The sequence below is a fragment of the Ahaetulla prasina genome, chromosome 8 (genome assembly GCF_028640845.1).
Source record: "Ahaetulla prasina isolate Xishuangbanna chromosome 8, ASM2864084v1, whole genome shotgun sequence".
NCBI classification, from domain to species: Eukaryota; Metazoa; Chordata; class Lepidosauria; order Squamata; family Colubridae; genus Ahaetulla; species Ahaetulla prasina.
In genome coordinates this window covers 6,688,974-6,707,559 of record NC_080546.1, presented here as the reverse complement: position 1 = coordinate 6,707,559, position 18,586 = coordinate 6,688,974, and the positions used below count along the sequence as shown (strand labels likewise).

At 43.5% G+C, this 18,586-nt stretch overlaps 1 protein-coding gene across 2 annotated transcripts in view; it reads right to left on the bottom strand.

Annotated features, from left to right (window-relative positions):
* CTNNA2 (catenin alpha 2) overlaps nt 1-18,586 on the bottom strand; it is a 698,304-nt gene that overhangs the window by 195,708 nt on the left and 484,010 nt on the right. For both annotated transcript variants that reach the window (XM_058193039.1, XM_058193037.1), the window contains one exon: nt 18,138-18,290. In XM_058193039.1, the coding sequence (XP_058049022.1) occupies nt 18,138-18,290 (153 nt within the window). The remainder of the gene's footprint in view (nt 1-18,137; nt 18,291-18,586) is intronic.

The following is an 18,586-nucleotide window of genomic DNA, read 5'->3' as shown; positions in this document are numbered from 1 at the left end:
GCTTCGTGTCTCTCTCACTCTCTCAGACATAAACACACACACAAATAACTGCAAAGGAAATCAAATACTGAGAACTCCACCAGAGGTGAGTTTCAGATATTGTTACCACCGTTTCGTCACGTGCGCACCTTCCGCACATGTGCCCAGCCTTCTGTGCATGCACTTTGCTTGCGCGCATGCCTTCCATACATGCGCTTGGCCTCGATAACGTGGCTAAATAGGACGGCATAACGGCAGGGTGTGTGGGCAGGACCAGCCGCGATCTCCGCTACCGGTTCGCCCGAACCGGTTTGAACCGGCTGAATACCATCTTTGAACTCCACCAATCTCTGAAAAGAACGAATTTGTTTTGACAATGTGTAAGCCATTACAGAACAAACTCGGAAAAGTCTTACACATTGTATGGGGTAGGGGGGCGGGGAAGATAAGAGTAAACCTGTCGATCCTGAAGATTACATACGTGTAGCCTAGGGGTGAAATCCAGCAGGTTCTGACAGGTTCTGGAGAACTGGTAGCGGAAATTTTGAGTAGTTCGGAGAACCAGCAAATACCACCTCTGGCTGGCCCCGGAGTGGTATGGGAATGGAGATTTTGCAGTATCCTTCCACCAGGAGTGGGGTGGGAATGGAGATTTTGCAGTTGCCTTCCCCTGCCACACCCACCAAGCCACACTACGCCCACCAAGCCATGCCCACAGAACTGGCAGTAAAAAAATTTGGATTTCCCTACTGATGTAGCCATATTTTATTTTAGCCTTCGTCTATTTCTTCTTAGTTTTAGGTTTGCAACTAAAGGAACTTAATGGTATTTCAGGCTCGCCGCTCACTTTCTAACTGTTGAAAGAGGGGTTACTTCGATAAAGGGGGAATGTTATGTCTAGGTGGCGTTCGTTTCCCGTGGGAACAGAGAAGATGCCCGCAGATGAAGGAAGGTGGCCTTTGGAGTCACTGGACTGATGGATTGGAAACTGATTGGAGATCAACAACCAACAGAGGAAGAACTAATTAAAAAAAATATTAGAATGTGAGGAGATGGACAAACTTACAAAAGAAATTAAAGACAAAGAGGACACAGAATATTATAAGGTCTGGAGCAAATGGTATGAATGGTTAGAAAATAGGAACGGTAGATAAACAAAAGTAGAGTAAGATAAAACTAAAATATGTGTAAATAATAGGAAAGGACTGTCTTGAATAGCTGATAAACAATGACATCTATATAAATGCTGTATGTTTTGTCTTTCATTTTAATGCGTTTTAAAAATAAAAAACTTTACATTAAAAAAAAGAGAATTGATTGGAGATTGTGACTTGTAGGGAGGTGGGGGAATTTAAAACGTTTGCTTTTTATTGAGTGTAATTCCTGATCCGGGCCAGAGTCGGAATTACACCAAGTCTTTGCCAATTTGATACGTTCCTGATAACTAGACTTTGAAGGAAAATGGATGCTTTGGACTTTATTTCATGGGACATGTTACTTGGAAGCTTGACAAACCAACAAAAAGAAGCAACAGAACTGTCTAAAAATAGACTGGGGAAAGAACAAACCATAGCCCATTACAATTATGAGACAAAAATCCACAACCTGGGAGTGAGTTATGGAACATCCTGTCCTGGGCCAGACAGAAATGCTAAGTTTGAAAGCACAACAAATGTGAACATGAGCTGCGTCTTACAAGGGGCACCTGATATATTAACAGGATAGAGTTTAAATCAGGATAGTTAAAGAGGTAATGTGATATTTAACTGCACTCCTGTCAGGTCCCAAAAATGAGATTCGTATCTGAAAGTTCAGATCAACTGATCTATTGCTAGAAGCCCACGCACAGGAATCTTCTCAATTAAGAATTAACACCTGCTTGGAATTAGATCCGCATCAACGGCACTAAGAGAGAGTTGGACCAGTGGTGGGATTCAAATAATTTAACAACCGGTTCTCTGCCCTAATGACCAGCTGGGTGGGCGTGGCCATGGTGGGCGTGGCTAGGGGGTGTGACAGGCAGCATCTGGTCTCCTGCACACCCCTGGGAGCAAAAACGGGCCATGATGGGGGGGACGCGTACCCCCGTGCTCCGTTTTGGGCCTAGTAAGCCTCCCTGAACTTACCTGGGAGCCAAAATTGGGTGCATGGGGATTCCTGGAAGGGGCGGGGCGTGGCCAGCCAGCAATTTAACTATCTGTTCGTCCAAACTGGCTGAATCCCACCACTGGGTTGAATTTAGTTCATTTGTGACTACTAAGGGATTCTTGGCTGAACCCTCTTTTAACTCCACCTCCAGGTTCTGCCGTCCCTTCTTCGACAATTCCCAAAAATAAGGAATCTGGGGTTTTTTTGTGTGTGTGAGAAATTCTGGCTTTACCGAGCTTGGGGTTCAGAAAAGAGAGTTATATTACACGGAAAGAAACAAATTTATCTTCTTGATGTTAAGGAATGCCATCAAGATTTGCATTTTATCCATTTTCGGAAATGTCTCTTCCAGAAACTGGAGCAAATAGTTTTCTATACAGTTTAGACTTTAGTGGAGTATTTCAGGCATGGATTAATATTTTATTGGCGGTATGTGCATCTTTTTCTTTTTCTCTTTACTTTTTATGTGTAATGCATTTCATTTTGTACCGTATAACATTAGTAATGCTTTATTTATTTTATTTTTTGTCGCTTTGTTACGCCTCGTTATTAAAATGTAAAAATTAAAACAAAACAAAACAAAATCAAAACAGGTTTTTGAGGTGGAACAACCATTTTGTAAAATTGCACAGCTTAGAATTCTTCAAGATTTTCTACTGGTTAAATTTTTTTATGAGAACAAATTTAATTGAAGCTTCGGAGATGAATAAATGGCCTGCAACAGGTGATCATTTGGTTTTCATGCAGTCCCACATTTTGAGATGGATTTTATAGCTGAATAAATAAAAATAAAAAGAAACATGGGTAGCCCTTGTCTTACAATCATTCGTTTAGTGACCGTTCAAAGTTAAAACGGCACTGGAGAAAATAACTTATGATTGTGGTTGTCACGCGTAAGCATCCCCATGGTCATGTAATCCATGATTCACTTAACAGCTGTGGGGAGAAAAGGTCGTAAAATGGGGCAAAAATCAGTTAACCACTGTCTTCCTTATCAATATAAATTTGGGGCTCAATTGTGTCCAAAAGTCTAATGTTCCCTGTATCGAAATATACAATGTGTACAATATACAACGGGTAGAAAGAAAAGCATTTCTTTTTAACAAACACATCCCCAAGTTCAAGCTGCTTTACAAATAAATTAAAGACAGATTTTGCTTACAGCATAGCTATTAACTGAGATGGAATACAAAACAGCCTGATTTGTTCACAAGACTTTCTGTCAGGAAACGGAAAGGGTGACGGGAACATTACAATTCTTTTTTTTTTTTAATTATTATTTTATTTCCCCAAGGGCTGTTTTCCCTCCATTTTGCAACTTAAAGTTGATTTCAAAAGTCGCTTCCGGAGGAAGTTTCATCGATCTCGCCACAAAGGGGCTGCCACAAAGAAGAGAGGTGGGGGGGCGGTGTCAACCTCTTCTCCAAAGCACCTGAAGGCAGGACAAGAAACGGTAGATGGGAACTAAATCAAGGAGAGAAGCAACCTGTGGTGTTTGCTGCCAGAGCTGATAGTTGCCAGCTAATTAAGTCATCGCTCGTGTCTCCCGGACTGCAGAGGGGGACAGAACAACTCTCCTCTCCACTCTATTCTGTTCCATTCTGTTCCGTTCTATTCCATTCTTTTCTGTTCTGTTCCTACTCCTACTCCTACTCTACTCTACTCTCTATTCTGTTCCATTCTGTTCCTACTCCTACTCCTACTCCTACTCTACTCTACTCCACTCCATTCCATTCCACTAAACACCCAACTTTGTTTCTTCCCACTTAAAATTCTCTTCCCCCCCGATACCTGTTCAACCGTGCATCATGATTGGATCCCACACTGAAAACTCTGGAGCCACCCGCATCTTTGCTAACTCTTCTTATTGACTTAATTATCCATCAAAATGTCCAGGCAAAGGTATAATTTTGCATGATACGATGCAGAGATGCCAGGGGATTATAATGGATGGGCGCAGCTGAGCAGATTAGAAGGAGTCATCTCTCAGAATGAGATATCTTTTTTAGCCGCCGCGCATAAACCTTAGGAGTGCATTGCTCAAACATCTGCTACAAACGGCTCCCTAACTTTTCTGCTTGTCACTGGATAGTGTCCTGGGTAAATTAAAACAAAAATCACAACAAAGGGACCAAGGGAACCATTTATGGCTAACCTGAGCCAAATGGAATGAAGTCATCAAAGCGGTACTAATTGTTCCTTAGAAAAAAATCTTAAAGCCAACGTGGGCCATTCCTCATTTTGAAGGATCAACGTGCAATTTGTCCAACGCAGGTCTCTTAAATCAGGCAGGAGGGGGGGGGTCTCAATGTTATCGGACGTGTGGAGGAAAAGGCGAAATGTATTTAGAGGTAGATGAGCTGCTTACCAGAACAAAAGAAAGGAGAATTATAGAGAAGCCGCAGGGGCTATTACTGAAATAGCGGAACTGAGAAAAGCAACCTGAATGGGCTGGAAAGCGATAGAAAGAATAGGCGTTTTTGCCAGGAGTGAAATCTAAAAATTTTCCCTACCGGTTCTGTGGGCGTGGCTTAATTGGTGGGTGTGGCTTGGTGGTCAGGTGACTGAATGGGCATGGCCAATAATAATAAATAATAAAAATAATAAAGTATACATAACTTGGGAGCGCACCGGTCTACCTTCTTTAAAAATAGAGGCACCGGTCTACTAATTGGCTTTTACTGAGAGGCACTGGTCTACCTTCTTTAAAAATAGAGGCACCGGTCTACTAACCGCCTATAGCACTGATCAGCTGTAGTGTGGCCCTTTGAAGTGCCGCGGCAGTCATTTAAGGCCGTTTGCAGCTATATCACCACCGAGAGCTTCAGGGACAGAGAAGAGGAACAGCGAGGCGTGGGCAGTGGGGGAGGGGGCAGGGATTTTTGCTACCGGTTCTCCGAACTACCTGCCCCATCGCTACCGGATCGCGCGATCTGGTCCGAACTGGGAGCATTTCACCCCTGGTTTTTGCCCTTCCCAATCCCTGGGCCACTACCGGGCCTTGAGCCCTTTGGAACTGGGCCACGGAAATGGCGGGCACACGTGTCCCCGCCGCTTGAGCAAATGGAGCTGCATGCACGCAGTGATGACCCGGGGCAGGGCAAATCAATGAGTCCAGGAAGAAAGCAGGAAATCCAGGAGACTTCAAACGTCAGCAACGGCACTCAACGCTCCAGAAATTCAGTGTTTGTTCCCGACAAATGCCCCTCCCCACAGTGTCTCCTTAAGTGTCAGTCCCCAGGTGTGCCTTGTGAAGAGGGGCGAGGCACTCTCCTCCTGAGTAGTTCGGTCAACCTGGGCTGTTCCCGCCTTCTCTCCACTCTCCATGCTCGAGGATCAGGAGGGGGTGGTCCTCGCTCATTGCCTGTCTCTCATGTTTTTTTTTTTATTTGCATTTATATCCCGCCCTTCTCCAAAGACTCAGGGCGGCTTACATTATGTCAAGCAATAGTCTTCATCCATTTGTATATTATATACAAAGTCAACTTATTGCCCCCAACAATCTGGGTCCTCATTTTACCTACCTTATAAAAGATGGAAGGCTGAGTCAACCTTGGGCCTGGTGGGACTTGAACCTGCAGTAATTGCAAGCAGCTGCTCTTAATAACAGACTGTCTTACCAGTCTGAGCCACAGAGGCCCCTGCTTAGTCTCTCTTGGTCATCCTGTCCCCCTTTCTCCCTGCCTACAAGCCACCCCAATTCCCTGGCCTGCCTTGGCCTGTGCCTCCCAATATTCCCAATATTCCAAGCCGCCCCCTCGATCTCCGTCAGCTCCAGTTTTGGCTCATCTTCCTCTGCAGATTCAAACCCCAATGGGGGCATGATATGCACGCTTACCTGTTACACCCATGAAACCAACTCCTCCCCACCCCCAGCTAGTCCGCAAAGCCAGAAATATTGGGGTTCGGCGTGCACATGCCCACATCCATTAATTCAATGCCCTCCCGTGCATGCGCGTGTGACCCCCCCCCGCAACCCCCTCCCCAGCTTTTGACATGTGATAGCAAAAAGGTTAACCCAAGACTTGGGTTAATAAATGGTTTTTGACATGAATTCAGGCGATGGTAGACGTTTAGGAATGTGAGATGTTCCTTCTGTTCTCATCTATTTGAGTACATATTTTTATTTTTTTTAAAAATCTGGTAAGAGCTTACTCACTTATATAGTCAACAGTTTTAAGATAACTTCATTTCTATGCCAGAAAATAACTATGATTATAACTGTTATATAATCTCCCAGCAATGGAAATTCTCTGTCGCTCTCTTTTTTTTAAAAAAAAAAAGGAAAAAAAAAGAAAAAAAATGAGATTGATTTATGGAGAAGCTAAGAATACATGTTGTCCTTTTAAGTGCTGAAGATATAAAAGAAGTTGGCCAATCTTAGAATTACAGTTTAAATATTGATAATATTTAGACACGATCGTGATTGAAATTCCAATTCAAACTTACTCTCTGAATCCTGATGATATTCAACCATAACTACTTTAAATTATATATTATATCTTTGGCTATTTCAATATATCACAAAGATATTTTATTTTGTGTTCAAGAGAGAGGAGGAGGTCTTACCAGGGGCTTTAAAAAGTGGTAGTTGCTGACATAAATCTATTATGGAAATCTTCTAGGGAGTATAAGAGGCCGTAAGGCTGGTTGACGTAGGGTCAATGACCAGGAGACAGGGAGTTCGAGTCCCACTTGAAGAGGTTGTAAAAAAAAATGCTTTTAAAGGGTTAAAACAAGGCTCTGACGATCCCAGCTGAGGTGCCTGATCATCAGAGGTTTTTTTTTTTTTTTTACTTTTAAAAGCATTTTTTAAAGGTAAGAAAGCTGAAGCCTACTAGGCAAAAAATGGGGGATGCAGACAAAAGAGAGAGAGAGAGAGAGAGAGAGAGAGAGAGAGAGAGAGAGAGAAAGAAAGAAAGAAAGAAAGAAAGAAAGAAAGAAAGAAAGAAAGAAAGAAAGAAAGAGGAAAAAGGAGAGGAAGGAAGAACTACAAACCTGGCACTAGACGCAGCTTCAGAGGATAATCCAGGGCTGGCAGGGACCTGGAGATCATCTAGTCCAACCCTGCTCTAGCAGGACATGGGTAGTGAGTTTCTGTCTTTTGACCCCCCCCGTCACATAGCCGCGCCCACCCAGTCACATGACCCCCACCACCAAGCCACACCCACAGAACCGGTAGGAAAGAAATTTAGATTTCACCATTGATATATAGGCCAACGCTTGTAGAATATACCCCCAGAAACCTAAACCATCCCAAACCGGCTCTAGTTTGCGTGGGGAGAACCCATTTTGCACGACCTCGTCCTTTTCCCCCAGTCTGTCCCATTATGCAGGAGAGGCTCCATTGCTCCGGCCGAGATCTGATTCAACTTCTTTGCCCTGATGTACTTTAGCGACAAGACTGCCACCCAAGCGCCGTTCATTTGTTTAGAGAAGCGGATGTTCGGCGGGTACAGCTAAATTCAGGATAGGCATAAAATCAGTAAAAGAAACAAAATCGGAGAGGCATTCAATGCTACAGTTGGAAATCAGGCAACCGTCGACTTTCTCAAGAATTCAAAAGATCGGAATGTGCCTTAATCCAACCTTTTTAGCCATTTATGGGACAAACAATTATACTGATAGAAGAGAATATTTGTAGGTCAGGGTCGAACTGCAGGGTCCTTGCTGTATTCGGCTTGGATGTTTTCTTACAGACGTTTCATAACCCGACTGGGTAACACCATCAGTGTTAGCAGGGAGTGGGGGTTTCAGAGTGGAGGGAGGAGAAGGAGGACTGTGGGATACTTGTGCTCTCTGAGCGTTGTTGTTTCCCGGCAGATGTTTCATTACCCAACTAGGGAACATCATCAGTGCTAGAAGGGAGTGGGGGTTTGTGGAATGGAGATGGGGAAGAGGAGGAAGTAAGGAGGAGGAAGAAGAGAACTGTGGGGTCCCTGGGCTTTGTGAGCTTGGTTGTTTTCTTGAAGATGTTTCATTACCCAACTAGATAACATCATTAGTGCTACAAGGGAGTTGAGTTTGCTCTCTCTTTATAGACAAGCAACTTTCCCGGTCGGTGTTGTTGGGAATACTTTGGTTCCTTGATTAGGCTGTTATTTACTAAATTGGTAGTTCCTTCATTGGGGTATTGTTTATTATCTGGTGTTAATCTCATCTTCTCTGGTTGTCAACTGTTAATCAGTTGCTCTTTTAACATTCGGTCTCTTTTAAACGGTAAGTAAATGTTGTTTAACTGTATGTGCCTGTTGATGGCTGTTTGTCTGAGTGGAACAGCATGATATTTGAAGCGTGAAAAGAAGAAAAAACGAAAGGAGGATCAGTAAAGTTCCCCCTTCACACGAAAGTGGTGAAGATGCTTTTCATGAAGATGCTCATTTTGAAAAACAAAGGTACAGCCCAGTTTAGATATTACATCTGAGAGAGACAGAAGAAAGAGATGGTAAAAACCCATGGAAAAATGCCTCATATATACCATATTTTTCGGACTATAAGACGCAACGGAGTATAAGACGCACCTTAGTTTTTTGGGAGGAAAATAAGAAAAAAGCTGATTAGCAGGTGGATCGGCCTCCAGAATACCCCCAATCAGCCGTTCCCAGAGGTGAATTTTAGCAACAGGTTCCTTGGTTGTGAGCTCTGCGCCTTGCTTTTTTTTTCTGCCTCTGAAACCTTTGTTTCAGAAGCCTTTTTTTCTGCCATTTCAGAGGCTTTTTCTCTGAAGCTCTGTTTCAGAGGCTTTTTTTCCTGCCATTTCAGAGGCTTTTTTTTCTGAAGCTCTGTTTTGGAGGCTTTTTTTTCTGAAGCTCCATTTCGGTTTCAGAGGCTTTTTTCAGTCTCTGAAACCTCCGTTTGAGAGGCTGGGTGGGGCTACATTTGGAGTATAAGACGCACCCAGATTTTCACCCTCTTTTTTCGGGGAAAAAGGTATGTCTTATACGCCGAAAAATACAGTATGAGTATGTGTCAAATAGAAAGCTTTTAAAAGCAAAACAACAACAACAACAACAACAACAACAACAGCTTTTCTTTCTCTCCCAAGCTGCTGCACAGATACAGTGATAAATCCACGGCCTTTGCAAAAGTTACACTCGAGTTTATGTTCGATCAGAATTAACGAGGAAACCCCTTTTTTTAACATCCGAGTCACTTCGTCTGGTCTATTCAGAGAGTCAGATGGGTGCCTCCTTCAATGGCCTCCATGATAAACGGCCTTCCTAAAATCATGTTATTTCACAACTCCGTGCCATTTCTCTTTTTAGCAAACTCAACCCCCCAAGGGCTGTCGAGAGACAAAATGGCTTTCCATAAATTGCCAGGGTTTGGCTGGCATATCTATTCGAGGCAGAAGAAGTGGGAGGAAGCTTCCAGGAGATCATTCGTGGGGAGAAGTTCGCTTGTTCAATTGTTCGCTTCCGACTTTTTCTGCTGTTTATGAGAAAAATAGCTCAAAAGGTAAACCTAACCGAACAATTGTACGTTCGTGTCCCTTCCCAAAGATGAAGGCAGTCAACAAAAGGAGAAGGAAAGGTGTAGAATCGGGACCTCTGCCCTATAATTTCACTAGCCCTATAGAAAATTCCACGTTTCCTAACCAACTGCCAGTTTACCCTATTCATAAAAATTAAGGAGGAACTTTTGATCAAGTACCTCATGGACAAATGGACAGAAGAGGAGGACTTGGGGGTGGGAAGAAAGGACAAAAACAAAATTTCTAACTGGAAGAGTTTGGTTTATTAGCATGGGGCCTCTGGTGACTCAGCAGACTAAGTCTGTCTGTTATTAACACAGCTGCTTGCAATTACTGCAGGTTCAAGCCCCACCAGGCCCAAGGTTGACTCAGCCTTCCATCCTTTATAAGGTAGGTAAAATGAGGACCCAGATTGTTGGGGGCAATAAAGTTGACTTTGTATATAATATACAAATGGATGAAGACTATTGCTTAACACAGTGTAAGCCGCCCTGAGTCTTCGGAGAAGGGCGGGATATAAATTCAAATAATTTAAAAAAAAAAACATCATAAACCCTTGTTGGATTCTTCTCCAACACATCAATTAATCAATTTGCTCACTTCCTTGAAATGAATCCTTCTGCAGGATTGGAGAAGCACAGGAAGGAGATACCAGATACTTGTGGTCATAAGAAGAAGGAATCATGGGAGGAGGAGGGGGAGGAGGAGGGGGGGGGGGGGGAGGGGGGAAAGCGAAGGGGGAGAGGAAGAGAAGGAGGAAGAGGAAGAGAAGCATAAAAAGAAGGAGAAGGAGAACAAGAAGGAGGAAAAAGTGGAGGAGGAGGAAAAAGAGAAATATGAAAAAGTGGAGAAGAAGAGGAGGAGAAGGAGGAGGAAGAGGAGGAGAAGACGGAGAAGGCAGAGGAGGAGGAAGAAGAGAAGGATGAAAAAGTGGAGAAGAGAAGGAGGAGGAGGAGGAGGATGAAAAGTGGAGGAGGAGGAGAAGGCAGAGGAAGAAGAGAAGTATGAAAAAGTGGAGAAGAAAGAGGAGGAGGAGGAGAAGGAAAAGGAACAAGAGGAACAAGATGAGGAGGAAGAATAGGAAAATGAAGAGGAAGACAAAAATTGTCCTTCTCTGAAAAAACCAAAAGCAATCTAAAACGACGTCCGAATAAACAAGAGGACGTTATCGAAAGGCTCCTGTGAGTCCAAAGGACAAAGAGACCATAAAGCAGAAATGGGAGTTTTCTTCTTTTACGAGACTTGCTGCCAATGCCCGTCTTGCGCTGTGATTTTATTGATTTGCTGCAGTATATCAAATTTTAATCATGCTAAAATATAGGCTTCTTCTACGTGCCACCAACAAAGGGCCCTTTCTGCAGGCAACTGATCCTTTTGGAAGTCTCCAGAAACTTTGCAAGAAGGAAAACAGATGGTGGCCCAAAGACCTCCCGTATCCCGTATCCTCAAGGGACATCTGCCTCAACCTGAGAACAGAGCAGTTTATGTCTATGGGAAGATGCATCTCAGACACTGCTCCCTATTAGGCCTGAACTAGGAGCTGATCATGTTCACAGGTGGCAATTACAGCAAGAGCGTTCCACAGGTGGGATCCAAGCAGTGGTGGTGCTGAGGAACATGTTTCCTAACTATTATCAGGTGAAAATCTATCCACGGGGAGAGGATTTCTCTTCCCATCTGTCTCTCATCCATCATTAGAGTTAATTGCTTGAAAAGAGAAGAGGGGAAGGAGAAAGAGAAGGAGAGAGGGAGAGAGAGGGGGAAAGAAGAGGGAGGAGAAGGGGAGAGGAGAGTAAGAGTTAAGAGGGAGAAGGAGGAGGAGGAGGAGGTAAGGAGAAGAAGGAGGAGGAGGAGAAGGAGAAGGAGAAAGAGAAGGGAGGAAAAGAAGGAGAAGGGGAGAGAGGGGAAGGGGAGAGGAGGAGGAGAGTAAGAGGGAGGAGGAGGAGAAGGAGAAGCAGAAGCAGAAGGAGAAAGAGAAGGGAGGAGAAGGAGGAGAAGGGGAGAGAGGGGGAGAGGAGGAGAGTAAGAGGAGGAGGAGGAGGAGGTAAAGGACAAGAAGAAGAAGGAGAAGGAGAAGAGAAGGAGGAGAAGGAAGAGAAGGGAGAGAGGGAGAAGAAGAGGAGGAGAAGGGAGAAGAGGAGGAGAGTAAGAGGAGGAGGAGGAGGAGGAGGAAGAGGAGGAGGAGGAGAAGAAGAGGAGGAGGAGGAGGTGGTGGTGGAGGAGGAGGAGGAGGAGGAGGACAAACTAGAAGAAAGGGAGGAGGAGGAGGAGGAGAAGAAGAAGAAGAAGAAGAAGAAGAAGAAGAAGAGGAAGAAGAAGAAGAAGAAGAAGAAGAGAAGGAGGAGGAGGTGGTGGTGGAGGAGGAGGAGGTGGAGGAGGAGGACAAACTAGAAGAAAGGGAGGAGGAGGAGAAGAAGAAGAAGAAGAAGAAGAAGAAGAAGAAGAAGAAGAGGAAGAAGAAGAAGAAGAAGAAGAAGAAGAAGAGGAAGAGGAAGAGGAAGAGGAAGAGGAAGAAGAAGAAGAAGAAGAAGAAGAAGAAGAAGAAGAAGAAGAAGAAGAAGAAGAAGAAGAAGAAGAAGAAGAAGAAGAAAGATCTGCACATGGCTTGGATTGGCTTTCAGAAGGCATTTGTCTCATTGTCACGCAACCGGGTTTTAAAGTATTTGGAAATGACTAGAGTGGGAGATAACATGAAAAATATTTTCAAAAGCCAATCGGCTGGTGGAAAATGCAGCTGGTGAGCAAATCACGCAACTTAACATCAGAAGAGGAGCAGTCCTTCTCGCCATGACAATTCATAACATCGGTGTTTCCACTGTCAATAATTTTGAATAAAACATGGCAATGGAGATGAGACATCCAAGGGCTCAGTCAAGGTTTTCCCACCTCTTGCCTGTGAATAAGCTGAAACTATAAGCAAAGCCACAGTTGCAAACTGAGTTATTACACCACCCGCATCCATGTCGTTCTATCGATAGCCTTGCATTTGCTCCAAACACAGGATATTCAGATGTAACGTTGTAGGCTGAACCAACAAATGAAGAAATTAAAAAAACAAACAAACAGTAGGCTGTTAGCCAAACACGCTAAGGGTAGCCAAGAAAATATCCTAAAACCAGTGGTCGGTTGCACATTATGTTGCTACCAGTTCGCCACATGTGCACAGTCGCTTCATGCGCCCACTTGCCTTCTACGCATGCGCCCGGCCTTCCGCGCATGTGCTTTGCTCACACACGCGCCTTCCGTGCATGCGCCTTGCCTCAAAAACGTGCCTAAATAGGATGCTATACAGCCAGGGTGGGTGGGTGAGCCCACCCGCAATTTCCACTACCAGTTTGGGCGAACCGGTTGGAACTGGCTGAATACCACTTCTGCCTAAAACCACCAAAGGAAGGAAGGCGGGATTAAATTCAATGATTCCTCTCTCCCTCCCCTGTCTACCAGAGTTTCCCCAAATTCAGATTCATCGCGTGGATGACACTATCTTAACCATCTCGTCCTCTGCTGCCCCTTTCTCCTTCTGTTTTCCCTGGGGGGTCACATGAACCCCTTTTGCGACCTTCTGACAGGCAAAGTCAAAACCAGGTACACCTAACAACCCGTGTTAACTAACTTAACAACTGCAGCGATTCACAACTGCGGCCAGAAAGGTCGTAAAAATGGGATGAAACTCACTTAACAGCTGTCCTGCCCAGCAATGGAAATTTGGGGTTCGATTTCGGCCGTCAGTCCAATGCAAGGAATATCGAGGAAGGAGGAAACCCAACATTGACAATCGATAAACAATGTTTGGCCCAAAGGGGGAAGGTTTTTTGGTTTTTTTTTTACAGCACCGTGTTTTACTATTTATAAGTCTTTAGGCCTAAAGGGAGAATTCTTGAAGACAGAAATCCAGCGCGCCTTCATTTTTCTCCATTTACGGCACTCCCTGTATCCGAGGGGCAGTCTAATCATCACCCAACGTATTTCTTAATCCATTCGTGTCAACGGGCGCGTACGGGGACATCTCTCTGGCACGTCGCCTGGTGCAAGCAGCCACACAGCTGAACTCTCCCCAGCTGGCAACGTTTTCAAGAGGAACTCACCGGTGGAAGCCGGGGAGGTTATTGACAAGTCGCAAGAAATATAGTTTAGCCCTTAATCAACTGGATGCAGTCCAGCCTTGCTGCACAACATCCTACAAGAGCTACAAGTCCTACAAGAGCTAAATTGGACAAGTCAGTAGATTTCCATTAACCGGTTAAACCTGAAGAAGTTTCTCCTGGGAGAAACTTGTTGTTGTTGTCGTTGTTTTATTCCTTTACTATGGTTATGTTTACATTTTTTTTAAAATCATTTTTTCCCACCATTTTATTGTTGTCAGCCATCCAGTCTAGCCCATGGCAAGGATAGAGGGCAAATAAATTTAACGAACAAGCAAAGAAAGAAGGGAGCAAAGAAGGAAGGAAGGAAGGAAGGAGAGAGAGAAAGAGAGAAAGAAAGAAAGAGTGCCAGAAGAGTAAAAAGAAGGTTCTTCCAATTTTCTTTGAAGCAAATATAAGTACAGTTACAAAAGTCTCTCACTATATGATTGCAAAAAAGCTAACCTTATCTATTATCCAATTATTCAAGGGGTAACCCCATTTTTATGCAATCAGGACTTTCTAGTCAGTTAGAAAGGTAAATATTGTCTTTTCTCTGATCAAAAACATTTATCTCAACAAGTTCTATGTTCTTCATCATCCATTCCATAAGGAAGGAAGGAAGGAAGGAAGGAAGGAAGGAAGGAAGGAAGGAAGGAAGGAAGGAAGGAAGGAAGGAATCAATCCAAAGCTTTCTCTCTCTCGTTTTCCATATCAAGACATAGGATCTTATTTTATTTATTTTTCAGTGATGCTCATAACTTAAGAATGCAAGTTGTATAATGGCGGTTTTGGTGGAATCGGGTAACTTAAAGGATCTACATTCTACTGGTCCTGAAACAGTTGACTTTGGATTTAAAATGTCCTTGGGTTGGCCTGAGAGGTCAAGAAGGGACCGTGGATAAGATTTGAAAGTTAAAATTCTTGCAAATTCTTAGGGGACTGGAGGCTAAAACATATGAAAAACGGTTGCAGGAACTGGGTATGTCTAGTTTAATGAAAAGAAGGACTAGGAGAGACATGATAGCTTTGTTCCAATATCTCAGAGGCTGCCCCAAAGAAGAGGGAGTCAAGCTATTCTCCAAAGCACCTGAGGGCAGGACAAGAAGCAATGGGTGGAAACTAATCAAGGAGAGAAGCAACTTAGAACTAAGGAGGAATTTCCTGACAGTAAGAACAATGAAGTAATTAAAATAGATTTCTGAGTAAGATCCAGTGTACTAATGGTCTATTTGGATGAAGGGCCTGACATAACAAAGACAGCTTTAAACTATTTTGGCATAATCAATTAATATTAAAAAATGCCTTTTCTCCCTTCTCTTTTCTTCATCCTCTTCTTTGAAGGAGATGCAAAGATAAGTCGGTGTAAGAGGCAACTCCTACAGAGGTCTACCAAGATGGTTCAGTCTCTTTAGAATGTAGAATATCAGAGTTGGAAGGGGCATTGGAGGTCTTCTAGTCCAACCCCCTGCTTAGGCAGGAAACCCTACACCACTTCAGACAAATGGTTATCCAACATCTTCTTAAAAACTTCCAGTGTTGGAGCATTCACAACTTCTGGAGGCAAGTCGTTCCACTGATTAATTGTTCTCACTGTCAGGAAATTTCTCCTTAATTCTAGGTTGCTTCTCTCCTTGATTAGTTTCCACTCATTGCTTCTTGTCCTGCCTTCAGGTGCTTTGGAGAATAGCTTGACTCCCTCTTCTTTGTGGCAACCCCTGAGATATGCTATCATGTCTCCCCCCAGTCCTTCTTTTCATTCAACTAGACATACCCAGTTCCTGCAACTGTTCTTCATATGTTTTGGCGTCCAGTCCCCTAATCATTTTGGTTGCTCTTCTCTGCCCTTTTTCTAGAGTCTCAACATCTTTTTTACATCGTGGAGACCAAAACTGGATGCAATATTCCAAGTGTGACCTTACCAAGGCATTATAAAGTGGTATTAACACTTCACATGATCTTGATTCTATCTCTCTGTTTATGCAGCCTAGAACTGTGTTGGCTTTTTTGGTAGCTGGTGCACATGGCTGGCTCATATTTAAAAGACTGTCCACTAGGATTCCAAGATCCCTCTCACAGTTACTACTATTGAGCGAGGTACCACATATACTGTTTATTTATTTTATTTTTATTTATTTATTTATTATATATATAAGCATAAGCATGAAATAATTATACAGTATATAAGCATATATATAAGTATGTAATAACTATGTTAATTGGATATAACGAAAGGAAACAATAGGACAGGAATGGAAGGCACGCTTGTACTCTTATGCATGCCCCTTACAGACCTCTTAGGAATGGGGTGAGGTCAACAGTAGATAGTTTTTGGTTGAAGCTTTGTATAAACTCTTACCTGTGGCATTTTGTTTTTCTTGCCTAAATGTCGAACCTTACTTTGTTTCGTAGTACACTTGAATGCTGTCTCTAGTCGTTCATGCAGACGTATGGACAATGGACTGATATTGATTTTATTTTATTCTCTCTCTCCCTCCCTCCCTCTCTCTCTCTCTTTTGCAAACGTTCCATTAGCTAATGGAAAAGTTAGGACAGTTGGCAGCTTCTCTCTGATGCTGCTGTGTTGTCTAATGAGTTGCTTATCACCAAGCAAGATCTGACAAGGATTGTCAGCTACTCCTTGTTAACAACGGCAAAACATTCCTGAGTGTGTAGAAAGAGACATGGGATGTCACATGCCACCCACCACTGTAATGCGTTAATTTGCAACCCATCATCTCATTTCGTGTGATTTCGTGATGGCATTTGTCTTTCAAGTCCCCCGCCCCACCCATGGGAACCTACAGAGAAGATTACCGATAATCCTTCTCCTTCGTAATACAGGTAGTCCTCGACTTGTGATCGCAATTGAGCCCAAAGTTTTCACTGCTAAGTGAAACATTCGTTAAGTGAGTTTTGCCCTGTTTTACAACCTTTTTTTTTTCTTACCAGAGTTATTAAGTGAATCGCTGCAAGTGTTAAAGTTAGAAACACGGTGGTTAAGTAAATGTGGCTTCCCCATTGACTTGGCTTGGCTTTCTGATTTTCCTTTAAGATGTTTCGCATCTCATCCAAGAAGTTTTAAGTTTTAACTGTAGTTTTAAGTTTCAAGTTTTAACCGTAGTTATAGTTTACTTAAAGTGAGAACTGAAGAAGCTTCTTGGATAAGAAGCAAAATATCTTAAAGGAAAATCAGAAAGTCTGTTTGCCTTTAAAATAAAAGCACATTTGGATCCATCCATCCATCCATCCATCCATCCATCCATCCATCCATCCATCCATCTATCTTTCTTTCTTTCTTTCTTTCCCTCCCTCCCTTCCTTCCTTTCTTTCTTCCTTCCTTTCTTTCTTTCTTTCTTTCTTTCTTTCTTTCTTTCTTTCTTTCTTTCTTTCTCTCTTTCTTTCTTTCTTTCTCTCTTTCTTTCTCTCTTCTTTTCCTCTTTCATTCTCTTTCTTTCGTTCTTTCCTTCCTTCCTTCCTTCCTTCCTTCCTTCCTTCCTTCCTTCCTCTTTCTTTCCTTCTTTCTTTCCTTCCTTTCTTCCTTCCTATTATGTTCTTTCTTTCCCTCTCTGTCTCTCTTTCTTTCTTTTTCTGTCTCTCTTTCTTTCTCTCTGTCTTTTTCCTTCCTTCCTTCCTTCCTTCCTTCCTTCCTTCCTTCCTTCCTCCCTCCCTCCCTCCCTCCTCCCTTCCTCCCTCCCTCCCTCCTCCCTTCCTCCCTCCCTCCCTTCCTTCCCACTCACTCTCAGTTACTCTGGGCGGCTGACAAAAATAAAAACCCAATATACAAACAATAAAAAACAATACACCCCCCCCCCGCACTTTCCCCACAGCAACAATCCATCAAACAAGGCTCCATCCCAACACTCGTTGGCAAAAGCAGGTTTATCAGGACCTCTGTGGGCACACTAGCCGTCACCCCAGCCCAGCTCCACCATGCATGCGTGCATGCCTCCCGCCGGCCAGCTGTTCTTCGGGTCTCTGCCGCGCATGCACAGGACGCATGCGAGGGACATGCACGTGCATGTGCGCAGGGGGGGCGTTCGCATTGCATTTTGGGGTTTCGCACACACACTTTGGGCACTCGGCACCAAAAAGGTTCACCATCACTGGTATATGCAGTAGCTGCTTTGTTACGCCATGCCTTTCAGTCTGTTTTTCTTGAGTTAATCATAAAGTATAAAAAAAAAAAACACCCTTTTTTCACTGGAGCAGGGGTCTCCAACCTTGGCCACTTTAAGCCTGGCGGACTTCAACTCCCAGAATCCCCCAGCCAGCAAAGCTGGCTGGGGCATTCTGGGAGTTGAAGTCCGCCAGGCTTAAAGTGGCCAAGGTTGGAGATCCCTGCACTAGAGCGTTGATTGTCTGTGGCTCCAAAAGAACCAGTTGGGCGGTCCTTGTAGGAAGGTCCAACTTACCTCCACCAACTTGTTGGCGTGTTCACGGAACACTTGTGCGTATTCTTTCACTTCTTTCTCGTTGCCGCTCTTGGCTGCTTCGATGAGGACCAGCAGCGGGACGTTGGTCTCCAGGAAGGAGTCCGATATGTGGTCCATCACGGCTTTCCGCAACTGTGGAAAAAGCAAACGCAGAAAAATGGGAGGTGGGTTCCGCTGTATCTGGAAGGCAGCTTACAACCAGACAGCTCTATTATTCGAACTTTACTTTGTATTAGAATTACTTTTTTTTTCTTTCTTGGGAGCAAAATTTTTTTATTTTCCATAATAATTCCCACAATTTGACCAGTGTACAATACAATCACTTATCCAAGAATCAATCAATCAATCCTATACTCAAATTATACTCAATTAGAATTACTTTTGAGCAGTGGTGAAATTCAATTTTTTTTTTAACTACCGGTTCTGTG